This window comes from Salmo salar, chromosome ssa01 (genome assembly GCF_905237065.1).
Source record: "Salmo salar chromosome ssa01, Ssal_v3.1, whole genome shotgun sequence".
NCBI lineage: Eukaryota > Metazoa > Chordata > Actinopteri > Salmoniformes > Salmonidae > Salmo > Salmo salar.
Genome location: NC_059442.1, coordinates 167,834,471 through 167,853,021, shown reverse-complemented (window position 1 = coordinate 167,853,021; position 18,551 = coordinate 167,834,471). Strand labels below are relative to the sequence as shown.

The 18,551-nt window shown below is 44.6% G+C and overlaps 1 protein-coding gene across 3 annotated transcripts in view; it reads right to left on the bottom strand.

Moving 5' to 3' along the window:
- LOC106572123 (WD repeat-containing protein 7) overlaps positions 1-18,551 on the bottom strand; it is a 376,679-nt gene that overhangs the window by 357,191 nt on the left and 937 nt on the right. For 2 of the 3 annotated variants that reach the window (XM_045693962.1, XM_045693964.1), the window contains exons 1-2: positions 12,099-12,202; positions 10,801-10,972 (exon numbers count right to left, since the gene is read on the bottom strand). In XM_045693962.1, the coding sequence (XP_045549918.1) occupies positions 10,801-10,972; positions 12,099-12,187 (261 nt within the window). In that variant the 5' untranslated portion in view covers positions 12,188-12,202. Of the gene's footprint in view, positions 1-10,800; positions 10,973-12,098; positions 12,203-18,551 lie in introns of those variants that run through there. The other variant, XM_045693965.1, reaches the window with a different exon arrangement.

Sequence of the window (18,551 nt, the reverse complement as noted above, 5' to 3'; positions counted from 1 at the left end):
TATAAATTCATTTAGTTCCATTTCGAATTGATCATAGAACGTAGGATTTTGTAGTAACGAAACGTTGAAACGCCATTCTTGTGGCTTTTTTGGGGGGGTAGATTTGAAAACCTTAAGTTGGCAGTAGTAAGCCTGTTGGTCAGAAACTCATGTCGAATTTCTATTTTCTTGATTAAAGAAACCAGTTGTGAATTCAGAACACGGCGGCCATTCTATTGAATTGATTATTATTATTAGACTTGATCATCTCTAAAATGGTATGTACCCTATCCACCCAATCCAAGCAGTCTTACCAGTCTACTCTGGTCTACTAGGAGTACACAGTGAAAGTGCGAATAAATTACAATGACAAGTCCAAGACGAATGGATTTACGTGCTGCGTTAAAAACTGCTACAAGATCTGAATGAAGACTCAGATGGTGGGGAAGAAAATGAACATTTCTGATGATTATTCTTCTGATTCTGTACCTCAGCCTGAACCCACACCTCCGAGGGCTAAGTCTCAGCCTGAACCTACACCTCCGAGGGCTAAGTCTCAGCCTGAACCTACACCTCCGAGGGCTAAGTCTCAGCCTGACCCTACACCTCCGAGGGCTAAGTCTCAGCCTGAACCTACACCTCCGAGGGCTAAGTCTCAGCCTGAACCTACACCTCCGAGGGCTAAGTCTCAGCCTGAACCTACACCTCCGAGGGCTAAGTCTCAGCCTGAAAACTACAACATCAGCAACACATTTACCAGCTTTGGTGGTTGTGACAAGACATGGACATGCTACAGCACATCAGGTGGGGCTGAGACACACCCGGAGCAAGGAGACACCGCCTGGGATCAGGGACTGTACTGGGGCTGAGACACACAGGGAGCAAGGAGACACCGCCTGGGATCAGGGACTGTACTGGGATCAGGGACTGTACTGGGGCTGAGACACACAGGGAGCAAGGAGACACCGCCTGGGATCAGGGACTGTACTGGGGCTGAGACACACCGCCTGAGATCAGGGACTGTACTGGGGCTGAGACACACCGCCTGAGATCAGGGACTGTACTGGGGCTGAGACACACAGGGAGCAAGGAGACACCGCCTGGGATCTGTCTGTTGAGCTGGAAGCAACAGGATGCTGCAGCTGTCTGTTGAGCTGGAAGCAACAGGATGCTGCAGCTGTAATAGGATGCTGCAGCTGTAATAGGATGCTGTAGCTGTAGGAGCAACAGGATGCTGTAGGAGCAACAGGATGCTGTAGGAGCAACAGGATGCTGTAGGAGCAATAGGATGCTGTAGCTGTTGGAGCAACAGGATGCTGTATGAGCAATAGGATGCTGTAGCTGTTGGAGCAACAGGATGCTGTATGAGCAATAGGATGCTGTAGCTGTTGGAGCAACAGGATGCTGTACGAGCAACAGGATGCTGTACGAGCAACAGGATGCTGTACGAGCAACAGGATGCTGCAGCTGTAATAGGATGCTGCAGCTGTAATAGGATGCTGCAGCTGTAATAGGATGCTGCAGCTGTACGAGCAACAGGATGCTGCAGCTGTAATAGGATGCTGCAGCTGTAATAGGATGCTGCAGCTGTAGGAGCAACAGGATGCTGTAGGAGCAACAGGATGCTGTAGGAGCAACAGGATGCTGTAGGAGCAATAGGATGCTGTAGGAGCAATAGGATGCTGTAGGAGCAATAGGATGCTGTAGCTGTAGGAGCAATAGGATGCTGTAGCTGTAGGAGCAACAGGATGCTGTACGAGCAACAGGATGCTGTAGGAGCAACAGGATGCTGTAGCTATAGGTGCAATAGGATGCTGGACGGGCAATTGGATGCTGTAGCTGTAATAGGATGCTGTAGCTGTAATAGGATGCTGTAGCTGTAATAGGATGCTGTAGGAGCAATAAGATGCTGTAGCTGTAGAGGTAATAGCTCTTAATCTATTGTAATTTATTTTAAGCAATATGGTTTATATGACAAACATACATTTGCCCTCCATTTTTTTTTAAGAATTTAATTGATCGATACAATGTCAAAAAAATTTGAAAGAAGAGGGTATGTGCAAGAAACGCAGTCTACAATCTAGTTCCGTCTATAACTTAGATCTACACAGTAATTCATTATGGCCTGCAGGCCGTCCTCCCTGGGAGATAACTTCAATAGCACGGCCTTAAGCAGGGATTCCCAAACTGGGGTGCACGCAATGCTGTCGGGGGTACGCCAAATAAAAATGTGATACACATTAAAAGATACATACATACATACAGTGGCTTGTTAAAGTATTTCACTTGGCATTTTTCCCTATTTTGTTGCCTTATAACCTGGAATGAAAATAGATTTTTTGGGGGGGTTTGTATCATTTGATTTACACAACATGCCTACCACCTTAAAGTAGCAAAATATTTTTTGGGGGCGAAACAAACATGACAAAAAAAAACAGAACTTGAGCGTGCATAACTATTCACCCCCCCAAATGCAATACTTTGTAGAGCCAACTTTTGCAGCAATGACAGCTGCAAGTCTCTATAAGCTTGGCACATGTAGCCACTGGGGTTTCTTCATGTTCTTCAAGGCAAAACTGCTCCAGCTCCTTCAAGTTGGTTGGGTTCTGCATGTGTACAGCAATTTTTAAGTCATACCACGGATTCTAAATTGGATTGAGGTCTGGGCTTTGACTAGGCCACTCCAAGACATTTAAATGTTTCCCCTTAAACCACTCAAGCGTTGCTTTAGCAGTATGCTTAGGGTCACTGTCCTGCTGGAAGGTGAACCTCCGTCCCAGGCTTATATCTCTGGAAGACTGAAACAGGTTTCCCTCAAGAATGTCCCTGTATTTAGCGCCATCCATCATTTCTTCAATTCTGACAGGTTTCCCAGTCCCTGCCAATGAAAATCACAACATGATGCTGCCACCACCATGCTTCACTGTGGGGATGGTGTTCTCGGGGTGATGAGAGGTGTTGGGTTTGCACCAGATATAGCGTTTTCCTTGATGGCCAAAAAGCAACATTTTAGTCTCATCGCACCAGAGAACCTTCTTCCATATGTTTGGTGAGTTTCCCACATGCCTTTGAAAAACACCAAACGTGTTTGCTTATTTTTTTTCAATCAGCAATGGCTTTTTTCTGGCCACTCTTCCATAAAGCCCAGCTCTGTGGAGTGTACGGCTTAAAGTGGTCCTATGGACAGATACTCCAATCTCTGCTGTGGAGCTTTGCAGCTCCTTCAGGGTTATATCTTTGTTGCCTCTCTGATTAATGTCCTACTTGCCTGGTCCATACGTTTTGGTGGGCGGCCCTCTCTTGGCACGTTTGTTGTGGTGCCATATTCTTTCAATTTTTTAATAATGGATTTAATGGTGCTCCATGGGATGGTCAAAGTTTCTGGTATTTTTTTATAACCCAACCCTGATCTGTACTTCCTCCACAACTTTGTCCCTGACCTGTTTGGAGAGCTCCTTGGTCTTCATAGTACCGCTTGCTTGGTGGTGCCCCTTGCTTAGTGGTGTTGCAGACTCTGGGGCCTTTCAGAACAGATAATATATATATATATATATATATATAACTGAGATCATGTGACACTAAGTCCACCTGTGTGCAATCTAATTATGTCACCTGTGTGCAATCTAACTAATTATGTGACTTCTGAAGGTAATTGGTTGCACCAGATCTTATTTAGGGGCTTCATAGCAAAGGGGGTGAATACATATGCACGCACCACTTTTCTGTGTTTTATTTTTTAGAAACAAGTTATTTTTGTGTATGTCCATTACATGAAATCCAAATAAAAATCAATTTAAATTACATCATTGTTAATGATGTAAATGACTATTGTAGCTGGAAATGTCTACAATAGTCATTTCATAAACTTGGATTAGCTAGCACAATGTTCCATTGGAACACAGGAGTGATGGTTGCTGATGATGGGCCTCTGTACGCCTATGTAGATATTCACTTAAAAATCTGCCGTTTCCAGCTACAATAGTCATTTACAACATTAACAATGTCTACACTGTATTTCTGATCAACTTGATTTTATTTTAATGGACACATTTAACATTTTTAAAGGAGATTTCTTAGTGACCACAAACCTTTGAACGGTAGGAAAATATTTATTTTTCTCCCCACATTTTCAAACAATCCATTTATATTTTCCAACGGGGCTAAACATTTGGGTGAGGTTTTTTTTCCTCACCTGAGTATCCTCGTTTCACTGCCAAAAATAAAATTAAACCATCTAGTGCTCAGTGAAATAACAACACAATGTCAAATACAGATAGCCTAGTCAAATAATTAACATCCAATCACATTAACCGTTACTCTCTCACAGGAATTCCACTAACGGTCCGTATGTAGCCAATTGTAGCTGCTGCTCATTCCGTTTGCTCGAAAATTGATAAATGGTGAAGAAAGTAAGGCCCGCGTCCGTAGAGACACACCAGCTTTACTGATAGTACTGCTACTGCCGGCAGCAGCACCGCACCTGCCACTGCCGGCAGCACCGCACCTGCCACTGCCGGCAGCACCGCACCTGCCACTGCCGGCAGCACCGCACCTGCTACTGCCGGCAGCACCGCACCTGCTACTGCCGGCAGCACTGCACCTGCTACTACCGGCAGCACTGCACCTGCTACTACCGGCAGCACTGCACCTGCTACTACCGGCAGCACTGCACCTGCTACTACCGGCAGCACTGCACCTGCTACTACCGGCAGCACTGCACCTGCTACTACCGGCAGCACTGCACCTGCTACTACCGGCAGCACTGCACCTGCTACTACCAGCAGCACTACACCTGCTACTACCAGCAGTACTACACCTGCTACTACCAGCAGTACTACACCTGCACCTGTCGACGACACAAGTTGTTCTGCTTCCAAGAGCACATCCAATGCTAGCATCAGTAATTCTACATTTGTTGTTAGCCCAGCTAGCATCAGTAATACTACATTTGTTGTTAGCCTTGCTAGCATGGACACTGACAGTTGTGAATCTGATGCAGCCGAAGAGCTACTGCCCCCTTACCCGGGAAGCACCGAACAGACAGGGACGTTGGACCATCGAAGAGGCGCAAATATGATGAGAACTACATTGATTTGGGGTTCACTTATATTGGGAGTAGTGCCTTTCCTCAGCCACAGTGTGTTATATGTGCAAAAGTACTCTCACACAACTCGAAGAAACACTTGCACAGACATTTAGAAACAAAACATGCCAATTTGAAAAATAAGCCACAGAGTTTTTTAAATGAGAATTAACATGACTTTTGAGTAGTAAGACATGTATAAAAGCAACAGATACCATTAATAAGAAGGGGCTAGAAGCGTCTTATATGGTGAGCTACCGAGTGGCTAGGACAGGCAAGACCCATACTATTGTGGAGGACTTAATTCTTCCTGCTGTGGGGACAATGGCTGGGACAATGCTGGGTGAAAAGGCCAAAAAAACTATACAGACAATGACTTCATCAAACAACACTGTTTCACGACACATCAGATACAAGCCAGTGAATTCTATGCAGCTGGATGAGTCAGACGTGGCGGGCCTGGTACAGCTCCTGGTATATGTCCGTTACGTTTATGGGGGGTCAATTAAGGAAGACATCCTCTTCTGCAAACCACTGGTAACCAGGACAACATGAAAGGATATTTTTAAAGTACTGGACAGCATTGTGACATCAAATGGACTTTGGATGTGTTGGTATGTGTACTGATGGAGCAAAAGCCATGACAGGGAGACATAGTGGAGTGCAAGCAGTTGCTCCAAAAGCCACTTGGGTCCACTGCAGCATCCACCGAGAGCCTCGTGCTGACAAGGGAATGCCTGAAAACTTGAAAGACATTTTGAACACTACAGTGAAAATGGTTCACTTTGTTAAAGCAAGGCCCCTGAACTCTTGTGTATTTTCTGCACTATGCAATGATATGGGCAGCGACCATGTAACGCTTTTACAACATACAGAAGAGCGCTGGTTATCAAGGGGCAAAGTATTGACATGTTTTTATAAATTGAGAGACAAGCTTAAAGTTTTCTTTACTGACCATCATTTTCACTTGTGTGACACCTTGCATGATGACGAGTTTCTCACCCGACTGGCCGATCTGGGTGATGTTTTTTCTCACCTGAATGATCTGAATCTAGGATTACAGGGACTCTCCGCAACTATATTCAATGTGCGGAACAAAATGGAGGCTATGATTAAGAAGTTGGAGCTCTTCTCTGTCTGCATTAACAAGGACAACACACAGGTCTTTCCATCATTGTAGGATTTTTTTGTGTGCAAATGAACTCAAGCTTACGGGACAATGTCAAATGTGATATAGCGAAGCACCTGAGTGAGTTGGGTCCGCAATTACGGAGATACTTTACCGAAACGGACGACACAAACAACTGGATTCATTATCCCATTCATGCCCTGCCTCCAGTCCACTTACCGATATCTGAACAAGAGAGCCTCAATGAAATCGCAACAAGCGTTTCTGTGAAAATGTAATTTAATCAGAAGCCACCGCCAGATTTCTGGATTGGGCTGCGCTCAGAGTATCCTGCCTTGGCAAATCACGCTGTTAAGACACTGATGCCCTTTGCAACCACGTACCTATGTGAGAGTGGATTCTCGGCCCTCACTAGCATTAAAACTAAACACAGGCACAGACTGTGTGTGGAAAATGATTTAAGACTGAGACTCTCCAATACAAACCAACATTGCAGAGTTATGTGCATCCTTTCAAGCACACCCTTCTCATTAACCTGTGGTGAGTCGTTTTTTTATATGTAAGATGGTTAAATAAAGAGCCTCAACGAAAGGGAAGAGCAATCAACAGAAAAAAAACTATTGTGTAGTAAGTTGCCCACATGGGACTGGTCATTTCTCAACAAAAATGAATGAATTTCAAGGGAATAGCTTCCAATTGGTATTGACATATTAGTCAATGTAAGGATTCAATGTGCTGTAGCCCCACAAATCAAAATGAAATCACATTTTATTGGTCACGCACATGTGTTCAGCAGATGTTATTGCGGGTGTAGCGAAATGCTTGTGTTTCTAGCTCCAACAGTGCAGTACTACCTAAAAAAAGTAATTTCGAACAATACACAGTCTAAAGTAAAGGAATACAATGACCCGTGTGGCTCAGTTGGTAGAGCATGGTGTTTGCAACGCCAGGGTTGTGGGTTCGATTCCCACGGGGGACCAGTACGGGAAAAAAAAAAATGTATGAAATGTATGCATTCACTACTGTAAGTCGCTCTGGATAAGAGCGTCTGCTAAATGACTAAAATGTAAATGTAAATGTATATAAATATTTAGATGAGCTATGTCAGAGCAGCATAGACTAAAATACAGTAGTATAGAATACAGTGCATCACAAAAGTGAGTACACCCCTCACATTTTTGTAAATATTTGTGTATATCTTTTCATGTGACAACACTGAAAAAAATGACACTTTGCTACAATGTAAAGTAGTGAGTGTACAGCTTGTATAAGAGTGTAAATTTGCTGTCCCCTCAAAATAACACAACACACAGCCATTAATGTCTAAACCGCTGGCAACAAAAGTGAGTACACCTCTAAGTATCCAAATTGGGCCCAATTAGCCGTTTTCCCTCCCCGGTGTCATGTGACTCGTTAGTGTTACAAGGTCTCAGGTGTGAATGGGGAGCAGGTGTGTTAAATTCGGTGTCGTCGCTCTCACACTCCCTCATACTGACTGGTCACTGGTAGTTCAACATGGCACCTCATGGCAAAGAACTCTCTGAGGATCTGAAAAAAGAATTGTTGCTCTACATAAAGATGGCCTGGGCTATAAGAAGATTGCCAAGACCCTGAAACTGAGCTGCAGCACGCTGGCCAAGACCATACAGCGGTTTAACAGGACAGGTTCCACTCAGAACAGGCCTTGCCATGGTCGACCAAAGAAGTTGAGTGCACGTGCTCAGTGTCATTTCCAGAGGTTGTCTTTGGGAAATAGACGTATGAGTGCTGCCAGCATTGCTGCAGAGGTTGAAGGGGTGGGGGTGGTCAGCCTGTCAGTGCTCAGACCATACGCCGCACACTGCATCAAATTGGTCTGCATGGCTGTCGTCCCAGAAGGAAGCCTCTTCTAAAGATGATGCACAAGAAAGCCCGCAAACAGTTTGCTGAAGACAAGCAGACTAAAGACATGGATTACTGGAACCATGTCCTGTGGTCTGATGAGACCAAGATAAACTTATTTGGTTCAGATGGTGTCAAGCGTGTGTGGCGGCAACCAGGTGAGGAGTACAAAGACAAGTGTGTCTTGCCTACAGTCCAGCATGGTGGTGGGAGTGTCATGGTCTGGGGCTGCATGAGTGCTGCTGGCACTGGGGAGCTACAGTTCATTGAGGGAACCATGAATGCCAACATGTACTGTGACATACTGAAGCAGAGCACGATCCCCTCCCTTCGGAGACTGGGCCGCAGGGCAGTATTCCAACATGATAACGACCCCAAACACACCTCCAAGACGACCACTGCCTTGCTAAAGAAGCTGAGGGTAAAGGTGATGGACTGGCCAAGCATGTCTCCAGACCTAAACCCTATTGAGCCAAATGTACTCTTATACAAGCTGTACACTCACTACTTTACATTGTAGCAAAGTGTCATTTCTTTAGTGTTTTCACATGTAAAGATATACTCAAATATTTACAAATATGTGAGGGGTGTACTCACTTTTGTGATATACTGCACATATGAGATGAGTAAAGCAGTATGTAAACATTATTAAAGTAACCAGTGATTTCAAGTCTATGTAAATAGGCCAGCAGCCTCTCTGAGTTAGTGATGGCTGTTTAACAGTCTGTTGGCCTTGAGATAGAAGCTGTTTTTCAGTCTCTCGGTCCCAGCTTTGATGCACCTGTACTCACCTCGCCTTCTGGATGGTAGCGGGGTGAACAGGCAGTGGCTCGGGTGGTTGATGTCCTTGATGATCTTTTTGGCCTTCCTGTGACATCGGGTGGTGTAGATGTCCTGGAGGACAGGTCATTTGACACCCAGCGATGCGTTGGGCAGACCGCACCACCCTCTGGAGAGCCCTGTGGATAGGGGCGGTGCAATTGCCGTACCAGGCGGTGATACAGCCCGACAGGATGCTCTCAAATTTGTGCATCTGCCCCAGTCCTATTGACACCTTAATATTGTCCATTGTTCCATAAATTGGCATGATGTCGTCACTGTGTTAACGTCCTCCTGTTCCATAGGCAATATAATAATAACAACAGTACAATGCTCAGCAATAGTGTTCCTTTTATCCACTTGAGGGGAGGGTGTCCTAATCATCGTCTTATGCTGAGGGCAGCATACAGCCGCCATATGCTAGGCTGCGTGACGTGCATGGATAGAATACCGCGGAATATTGAGCAAGTCATATTGGGATTCCATCTGTCCACTCGTCCCCCTTGTGTGTTGGGTTTGATGCGATTCTCCAAGACGTCTTGAGCCTCCACGGCAGTGGAAAACGTGTGTTGTCTTCTGAAAAAGGTCAAGATGAGTTTTGCCGGCCGGATGAAGCCTCATCATCAAGATTTAGCTTGCGAAGCTACGATCTCCACTCACTGTAGGTCACCTTCTGCTTCAGCAGTCAGATCTGGGTTTATACTGATCCTCTTCTCAGCGTAGGTCAGGAGCCCCTGATTCCGTCGCAAGGCGAACAATCATACAGTGAGAGACCACAGGAGGCTGGTGAGAGGAGTGTGGAATAGATGGAATGGTAACAAAACAAGTGGTTTCCGTGCGTTTATGACTTCGATACCTTTCCATTTATACGTTCCAGCCATTACTTTGAGCCCGTCCTCCCTAATTAAGATGCCACCAACCTCCTGTGGGCGAGTCCCGTTCTGGAGAGGACCTGCGCGGTGCGTAATGTTAATTAGCGACATGGGACCAAGCTTCTCCCACCTAAACAGTTTATAGAAAATAATGCTAATGAAGTTAGTTGGGTTGCCCGCCTCCACACCAGTTTCAAGTCCTGAGACACGCACATTGAATTTACGGGAATGATTTGCAAGTGATTTCTCCTTTTTGGGAGATTGGATTGTATCTTCTAGTTTAGCTCACGTCGTTGTTTCCAGGTGATGGAGTCGCCCCTCTATATCATTGGCTGTGTTCTCCAGACTCTCCGCTTCAGTTGAATAGGCATCCACTTCAGAAGTGAGCAACACGAGTGATTCATTTACCCGTTTTTAATTGCATGTCGAGGGCAGATAATCTCCTCACAAACAATCCTCTCAGAGAGTAGCGGCCAGCTCTTTCTGCTGTTGAGAGCCGCCACGTTCCCACAGATGATGCTCTACGCTGGAGCTAAATAATCTTGCTAGTTTATTAGTTTATTATTTTCATACAATGAATGTCCCAACACCTTAATGTGGTGTTGACAACTGACCATGTTGTTCATTCTTAGTAATTTCGCTAAAGAAAGCCCCGATAAGGACACACATTTAACTTCATCCCTTGATTACATTGAGACTGCATCACGTTTATTTATTTATTTATTTGTGGGAATACTTGGGAACAGATTTCCTACATTAAACCCTGGTCATATTACAATCTTTTTTGATCAAAAACTAAAATTCGCCCAAAAACGTTGCATCCCCACGCAACCTGTTGCCAATCCCTGGCCTGCGTGAGCAATATTTTTTTTTGGGGGGGGAATTTTCGTATGCAGTTGTAAAACGTTTTGCTACATCACACCACACTGAAGACAACCCTGAGGATGCAACGAGTCCATGTTTAACCAGAATGACTAACATGTTTTCCTTTCGGACCAAACGCATGTTTTAGAGGTCAAAGGTCATGTCAGGCTTACCTCGAGGTCAGGGGTCATGTCCCAGATGCAGATCTGTCCATCGTGGCAGCCGGTAATGATGGTGGTGAGGTCATCCATGACCAGCAGGCTGGAGATGCAGTGAGTGGGCGCCGTCCGGCCCCACAGCACTATGGGTAAAACCAGGCTGTTTCCTGACATTTTCTCTGTTGACCTGTAGAGAGGAGAGAGAGGGAGAGAGTTAAGTGATAACATTGGTGGGAGGGCACTACACAAGGCGGTATTGAGGGCAAGTGATCATTATTGAAGGGCAGACCATAGACTTTACAGTGGGTGACGTACCATTAGGGTGAGAGTTGTCTGGCATGTTAGAGTTGTTTCCACATTATGCAATAACCTCTTCACAAATCTATGGTCAATAGTTTGTGGTAATTAAATAAACATTAAGGACAATAGTGACACTCACACAATCATAATATAGTGACAGGGATACCAGTGGACGAGGGTATTTTAGGAAAGCAACAGCAAAACAGGAATTATCTCCAATGACAGACAGAGACCCTTACCAATTACCATACCGTGACCCGGCCCGATCACCATACCGTGACCCGGCCCGATCACCATACCGTGACCCGGCCCGATCACCATTACCAAGGCATAACACAGAAAAGCAGAACCAACTCCCAATTTAGGTCATAGTGCTACCGTGACCCGGCCCGATCACCATACCGTGACCCGGCCCGATCACCATACCGTGACCCGGCCGATCACGATACCATGACCCGGCCGATCACGATACCATGACCCGGCCGATCACCCATAAATCACATTCAGAATTCAATCAAGAGTTAAAATGGCCTTTTGAAAAGAAATGAATTGCCATCTGTTTTATGTGTGTTATACAATCATTCACCTATTGAACATTACTGCCCAGTAGTAACATAGCTCAATATGACTAATGTGTGAGAGTTATCTCCAAGTCCCAAGCACAATATGCAGATTAAATGTAAAGATAAAACTATTGATGAAATAAAATGCATAACTGTGGAAATACCCCCATGACATGTTAAACGGTACAGAACAAAGGAACAGCCTACACTATTACAACAAAATGTCCACTGGTCAACATCCTTCCAATAACAAGCTGACAAAACATTTCTAGAAAAAGTGAAAATAATTCCTAAATAGTCTAGCCACAAATAAAAAAAATAAAAAAAGGGATAAAATGGAGGCTAGGGATTAGGGACATATCTACATTCTTCTAGAAAACTGAAAAATACAGAGGCTAGGCCTAAGTCAAGTGTCACTCAGCGTCCAAGTTAAAATCACCAGTACAATACCTTATGATACAATCATGAGCCGTCTCAGTCAGAGCAGACCTCAGCCTGCGAAACATCACTTTTATCTTCCCAAGTTGCATCAGCTTCATTTTAGATAATACAGTGATAACGCTTCCGTAGCGCCAAAACTACCTCTGTTTTCAGTCCAACAAACTAGTACTAGACAGTGACACAATGCTTTGACTTTCAAAGTCTACCACCAATCTCTCCCCACAGGCTTTCAGAGCTAAAATCAATCAAAATCAGGCAGCGTGCCCACAACAGTAGGACATCGAGTCAACGAAGTGAGGGCGATCCATAGAACCACATAGTGCTTTGAAGGGAATAGGCTCTGATTTAGGACACAAACTGTGTGAAGTACAGAACATCATGTGCATTCTGTGACATGGCGAATGAACAGGGCAGGAGTGTGACCTGCGTATTTTGTAACCCATTGTTATTGGTTTTGTGTTAGCACACTTTGTGTCGTGATAACTTGTTGTTTCTTTCAATGCGGATAGGTTAGATTACACAACTGCATCTATAATAGGTGAGGAGGACAGAGCAGTGGGAGGACTGAGGCGGCAGGCTGGCAGGTTGCAACAGGCATCATTATCTTCCATTTCATCACCTATAGCAACAACATCAGGCCTCGGCACAGGACGAGCCTCTCTAGAAGCCTAGGTAGAGTTCCTTCATGTTAAACTGTAGACCACACTACCTACAAAGAGAAAGTACTCATCTAGATTATTCGTAGCCGTCTATATACAGTTGAAGTCGGAAGTTTATATAGACTTAGGTCGGAGTCATCAAAACTCGTTTTTCAACCACTCCACAAATGTCTTGTTAACAAACTATAGTTTTGGCAAGTCGGTTAGGACATCTACTTTGTGCATGACACAAGTCATTTTTCCAACAATTGTTTACAGACAGATTATTTCACTTATAATTCACTGTATCACAATTCCAGTTGGTCAAAAGTTTACATACACCGAGATGACTGTGCCTTTAAAACAGCTTGGAAAATTCCAGAAAATGATGTCATGGCTTTAGAAGCTTCTGATAGGCTAATTGGCATCATTTGAGTGAATTGGAGGTGTTCGGTTGTTATTGTTCAGAGTAAATAGCTCACGGACACTAGAGGAGCTTTGACCAAGTTTAATTCTTCCCAGAGGTTCTGTACAGCTGTAATTCAGACAGCAAAACATCTCTCTCCATCACAGTTATATACATCCTACTTAACACACTCCCTCTCTCCAATCCTTACATTTTATACTCAGCAGGAAGAAGGTAACCAGTTACTAAACCCTGATTAGTCCCTTACGGGGAACTGACCTCACCTCCTGACCTCTTGTCCACCAATCTGTCTTTCCTGTATCAACACGGTGCTCGACTCCCGTCCCCCAACACATTCCAAAGCTATCCGTCTTCCTACAGAGACCCAGCCTCTTTCTCCTTTGATTCTATGCTTCTTCTCTATCGTTTATTTAACATCTCAATGTTCAAAATCAAAATAAATCAGCCAAGACCTCAGAAACAAAATATAGCCCTCCACAAGTCTGGTTCATCCTTGGGAGCAATTTCCAAACGCCTGAAGGTACCACGTTCATCTGTACAAACAATAGTACGCAAGTATAAACACCATGGGACCACGCAGCCGTCATACCGCTCAGGAAGGAGACGCGTTCTGTCTCCTAGAGATGAATGTACTTTGGTGTGAAAAGAACGACAGCAAAGGAACTTGTGAAGATGCTGGAGGAAACAAAAGTTTCGATGTCCACAGTAAAATGAGTCCTATATCGACATAACCTAAAAGGCCGCACAGCAAGGAACAAGCCACTGCTCCAAAATTACCATAAAAAAAGCCAGACTACGGTTTGCAACTGCACATGGGGACAAAGATTGTACTTTTTGGAGAAATGTCCTCTGGACGGATGAAATAAAAATAGAACTGTTTGGCCATAATGACCATCGTTATGTTTGGAGGAAAAAGGGGGAGGCTTGCAAGCCGAAGAACACCATCCCAGCATCCTGTTGTGGGGGTGCTTTGCTGCAGGAGGGACTGGTGCACTTCACAAAATAGATGGATTCATGAAGCAGGAAAATTATGTGGATATATTGAAGCAACATCTCAAGACATCAGTCAGGAAGTTAAAGCTTGGTCACAAATGGGTCTTCCAAATGGACAATGACCCCAAGCATACTTCCAAAGGTGTGGCAAAACGGCTTAAGGACAACAAAGTCAAGATAATGGAGTGGCCATCACAAAGCACTAACCTCAGTCCCATAAAAAAATAGTGGACAGAAATGAAAAATTGTGTGCGAGCAAGGAGGCCTACAAATCTGACTCAGTTACACCAGCTCTGGCAGGAGGAATGGGCCAAAATTCACACAACTTACTGTGGGAAGCTTGTGGAAGGCTACCCAAAACGTTTGACCCAAGGATAGGATAGGGGGCAGCATTCGGAATTTTGGATGAAAAGCGTGCCCAAAGTAAACTGCCTGCTCCTCAGGCCCAAAAGCTATGATATGCATATAATTGGTAGATTTGGATAGAAAACACTCTGAAGTTTCTAAAACTGTTAGAATAATGTCTGAGTATAACAGAACTGATTTGGCAGGCGAAACCCCGAGCACAATCCATCCAGGGGGAAAAAATGTTCAGCTCATTGCGTTTGCCACTAGGTTTCATTGATAATCCTGATTTGCAGGGCCCTATGGCTTCCACTAGATGTCAACAGTCTATAGAAATTGGTTGATGTTTTTCTTATGAGGAATGTAGAAGCACGGCTGTAAATTATTCGTGTCACTGTGAAGGGCTGAAGTCTTTAATTGCGCGTACACAGGAGCTTGCTCCGTGGTATTTTTCTTTGGGTATTGGAAACAGATTATCCCGTCTTAAATTGTATCAATTATTTACGTTTTAGGATAGCTGAGGAAGGATTAGGAACGTTGTTTGAAATGTTAGGACCAAGTTTACAGGTAACTTATTAGACACTTTGTAGGCATGTTGGGCGAGTTGAAACTGGTGTATTTCTGAATGAAACGCACCAAATCAATGGACATTTTTTGGACATAAAGAAGGACATTATCGAACAAAAGGACCATTTGTGATGTTTCTGGGACATTTTGGAGTGCCAACAGAAGAAGATCTTCAAAGGTAAGGCATATATTATTTGGCTATTTCTGACTTTCGTGTCGCAACTCCCTGGATGAAAATGATTTGTTATGCATTTGTGTGCTGGACGCTGTCCTCAGATAATCGCATGGTTTGCTTTCGCCGTAAAGCCTTTTTGAAATCTGACACCTTGGCTGGATTAACAACAAGTTAAGCTTTATTTTGATGTATTGCACTTGTGATTTCATGGAAGTTTAATATTTATAGTAATTTAATTTGAATTTGGCGCTCTCTGACCTATGCTGGCACTAAGACCACACTCAACGAACTGTATAAGGCCAAAAGCAAACAGGAAAATGCTCATCCAGAAGTGGCGCTCCTAGTGGCCGGGGACTTTAATGCAGGGAAACTTAAATCCGTTTTACCTCATTTCTACCAGCATGTCACATGTCCAACCAGAAGGAAAAAAAATCCTAGACCACCTTTACTCCACACACAGAGACGCATACAAAGCTCTCCCTCGCTGTCCATTTGGCAAATCTGACCATAATTCTATCCTCCTGATTCCTGCTTACAAGCTAAAATTTAAGCAGGAAGCACCAGTGACTCAATCAATACGGAAGTGGTCCGATGACATGGATGCTACGCTACAGGACTGTTTTGCTAGCACAGACTGGAATATGTTCCGTGATTCATCCAATAGCATTGAGAAGTATACCACCTCAGTCACCAGCTTCATCAATAAGTGCATTGTGGACGTAGTCCCCACAGTGACCATACATACATACCCCGCTTATAAGAAATCCTGCTATGCTCTCAAACGAACCATCAAACAGGCAAAGCGTCAACAAAGGACTAAGATTGAATCCTAGTACACCGGCTCTGACGTTAGTCGGGTGTGGCAGGGCCTGCAAACTATTAGACTACAAAGGGACACCCAGCCGCGAGCTGCCCAGTGACACAAGCCTACCATATGAGAAAAATGCATTTTATGCTTGCTTCGAGGCAAGCAACACTGAAGCATGCATATGAGAGCACCAGCTGTTCCAGACGACTGTGTGATCATGCTCTCCACAACCGATGTGAACAAGACCTTTAAAACAGGTCAACATTCACAAGCAGCGGGGACAGATGGATTACCAGGATGTGTACTCAAAGCATGTGCAGACCAACTGGTAAACATCTTCACTGACATTTTCAACCTCTCCCTGACCAAGTCTGTAATACCCACATCTTTCAAGCAGACCACCATAGTCCCTGTGCAGAGGAAAGCGAGGGTAACCTGCCTAAATGACTACCACCCTGTAGCACTCACGTCAGTAGCCATGAAGTGCTTTGAAAGGCTGGTCATGGCTCACATCAATACCATCATCCCAGAAACCCTAGACCCACTCCAATTCGCATACCCGCCCCAACAGATCCACAGAGGACGCAATTTTGATTGCACTCAACACTGCCCTTTCCCACCTGGAAAAAAGGAACACCTATGTGAGAATGCTTTTCATCAACTATAGCTCAGCGTTCAACACCATAGTGCCCACAAAGCTCATCACTAAGCTAAGGACCCTGGGACTAAACACCTCCCTCTGCAACTGGATCCTGGACTTCCTGACGGGCCGGCCCCAGGTGGTAAGGGTAGGCAACAACACATTCGCCATGCAGATCCTCAACACCGGTTCCCCTCAGGGGTGCGTGCTTAGTCCCCTCCTGTACTCTCTGTTCACCCATGACTGCGTGGCCAAGCACGACTCCAACACCATCATTAAGTTTGCTGACGACACAACAGTGGTAGGCCTGATCACCGACAACGATGAGACAGCCTATAGGGAGGAGGTCAGAGACCTGGCAGTGTGGTGCCAGGACAACAAACTCTCCCTCAACGTGAGCAAGACAAAGGAGCTGATCGTGGACTACAGGAAAAGGAGAGCCGAACAGGACCCCGTTTATGTCGCTGTAGTGGAGCGGGTCGAGAGTTTCAAGTTCCTTGGTGTCCACATCACCAACAAACCATCATGGTCCAAACATACAGAGACAGTCATCGAGAGGGCACGACAACACCTTTTCCCCCTCAGGAGACGGAAACGATTTGGCATGGGTCCCCAGATCGTCAAAAGGTTCTTCAGCTGCACTATCGAGAGCATCCTGACAGGTTGCATCACTGCCTGATATGGCAACTGCCCGGCCTTCAACCGAAAGGCGCTACAGAGGGTAGTACGTACGGCCCAGTACATCACTGGGGCAAAGCTTCCTGCCATCCAGGACCTCTATACCAGGCAGCGTCAGAGGAAGGACCAAAGAATTGTCAAAGACTCCAGCCACCCTAGTCATAGAGTTCTCTCTCTGCTACCGCACGGCAAGCGGTACTGGAGCGCCAAAAGGCTCCTTAACGGCTGCTACTGCCAAGCTATAATACCGCTTAACAATTAATCAAAATGGCCACCCGGACTATTTACATTAACCCCCCCATTTGTTTTTACACTGCTGCTACTCGCTGTTTATCATCTATGCATAGTCACAACACCCCTACCTACATGTACAAATTACCTACACTAACCTGTACCCCCGCATATTTACTCGGTACCAGTACCCCCTGTATATAGCCTCTTTATTGTTATGTAATTCTGTGTTACTTTTCAATTTTATTAAGTAAATATTTTCTTAACCAACAGTGCCGTTCAAGAAATAGTTAAGGGCTTGTAAAGTAAGCATTTCACGCTAAGGTTGTATTCGGCACGTGACAAATACAATTAGATTTTGACAACCAATAAGTTGATAATTGTGTGCAATGCAAGTAAGCTTGTTTTTGTTTTTTTAAAGAATAGCATGACTAGTCCAGTATCAGGTAGCTTACTTTGTAGAATGAAAGAGGATACCATAACCACTCTACTCTTTCCTGACAGGGCCCTATAAAAAAAAAACAGTTTTATTTTTATGCCTGATTCCATTTCGTTTTTTCCCGGTTTCCATGTTACGGTTTTAATTTTTAAACAACTACATTGGATGTTTTTAGTCCACAACAATGCTTATTAAACCACTTGATTCTGGGGTGTCCTAAGGCCTACCCTTCTATTCCAGTGTGGACCTACTAGCCGTTGCTTGGTGGTGTTTTTGTAGCACGCATATGATGTCTACTTTGTACTTAACATTTAATTGAGAAAAAGCCTTTCCATATAGCAGTCAAATTCTCATTAGCATCACCGCTACCGGCTAAACAAAGTTGTCGCTGCGCGCATCGCACATACTAGCCTCGGCAGACAGGGAATTATCCTCGTCTTTAGAGTCGCACTTAACACTTATCCATTCTGTTGTCTTATGATGAATGTATTCATTTGACAGAGTTTAATATATTTAGTGGA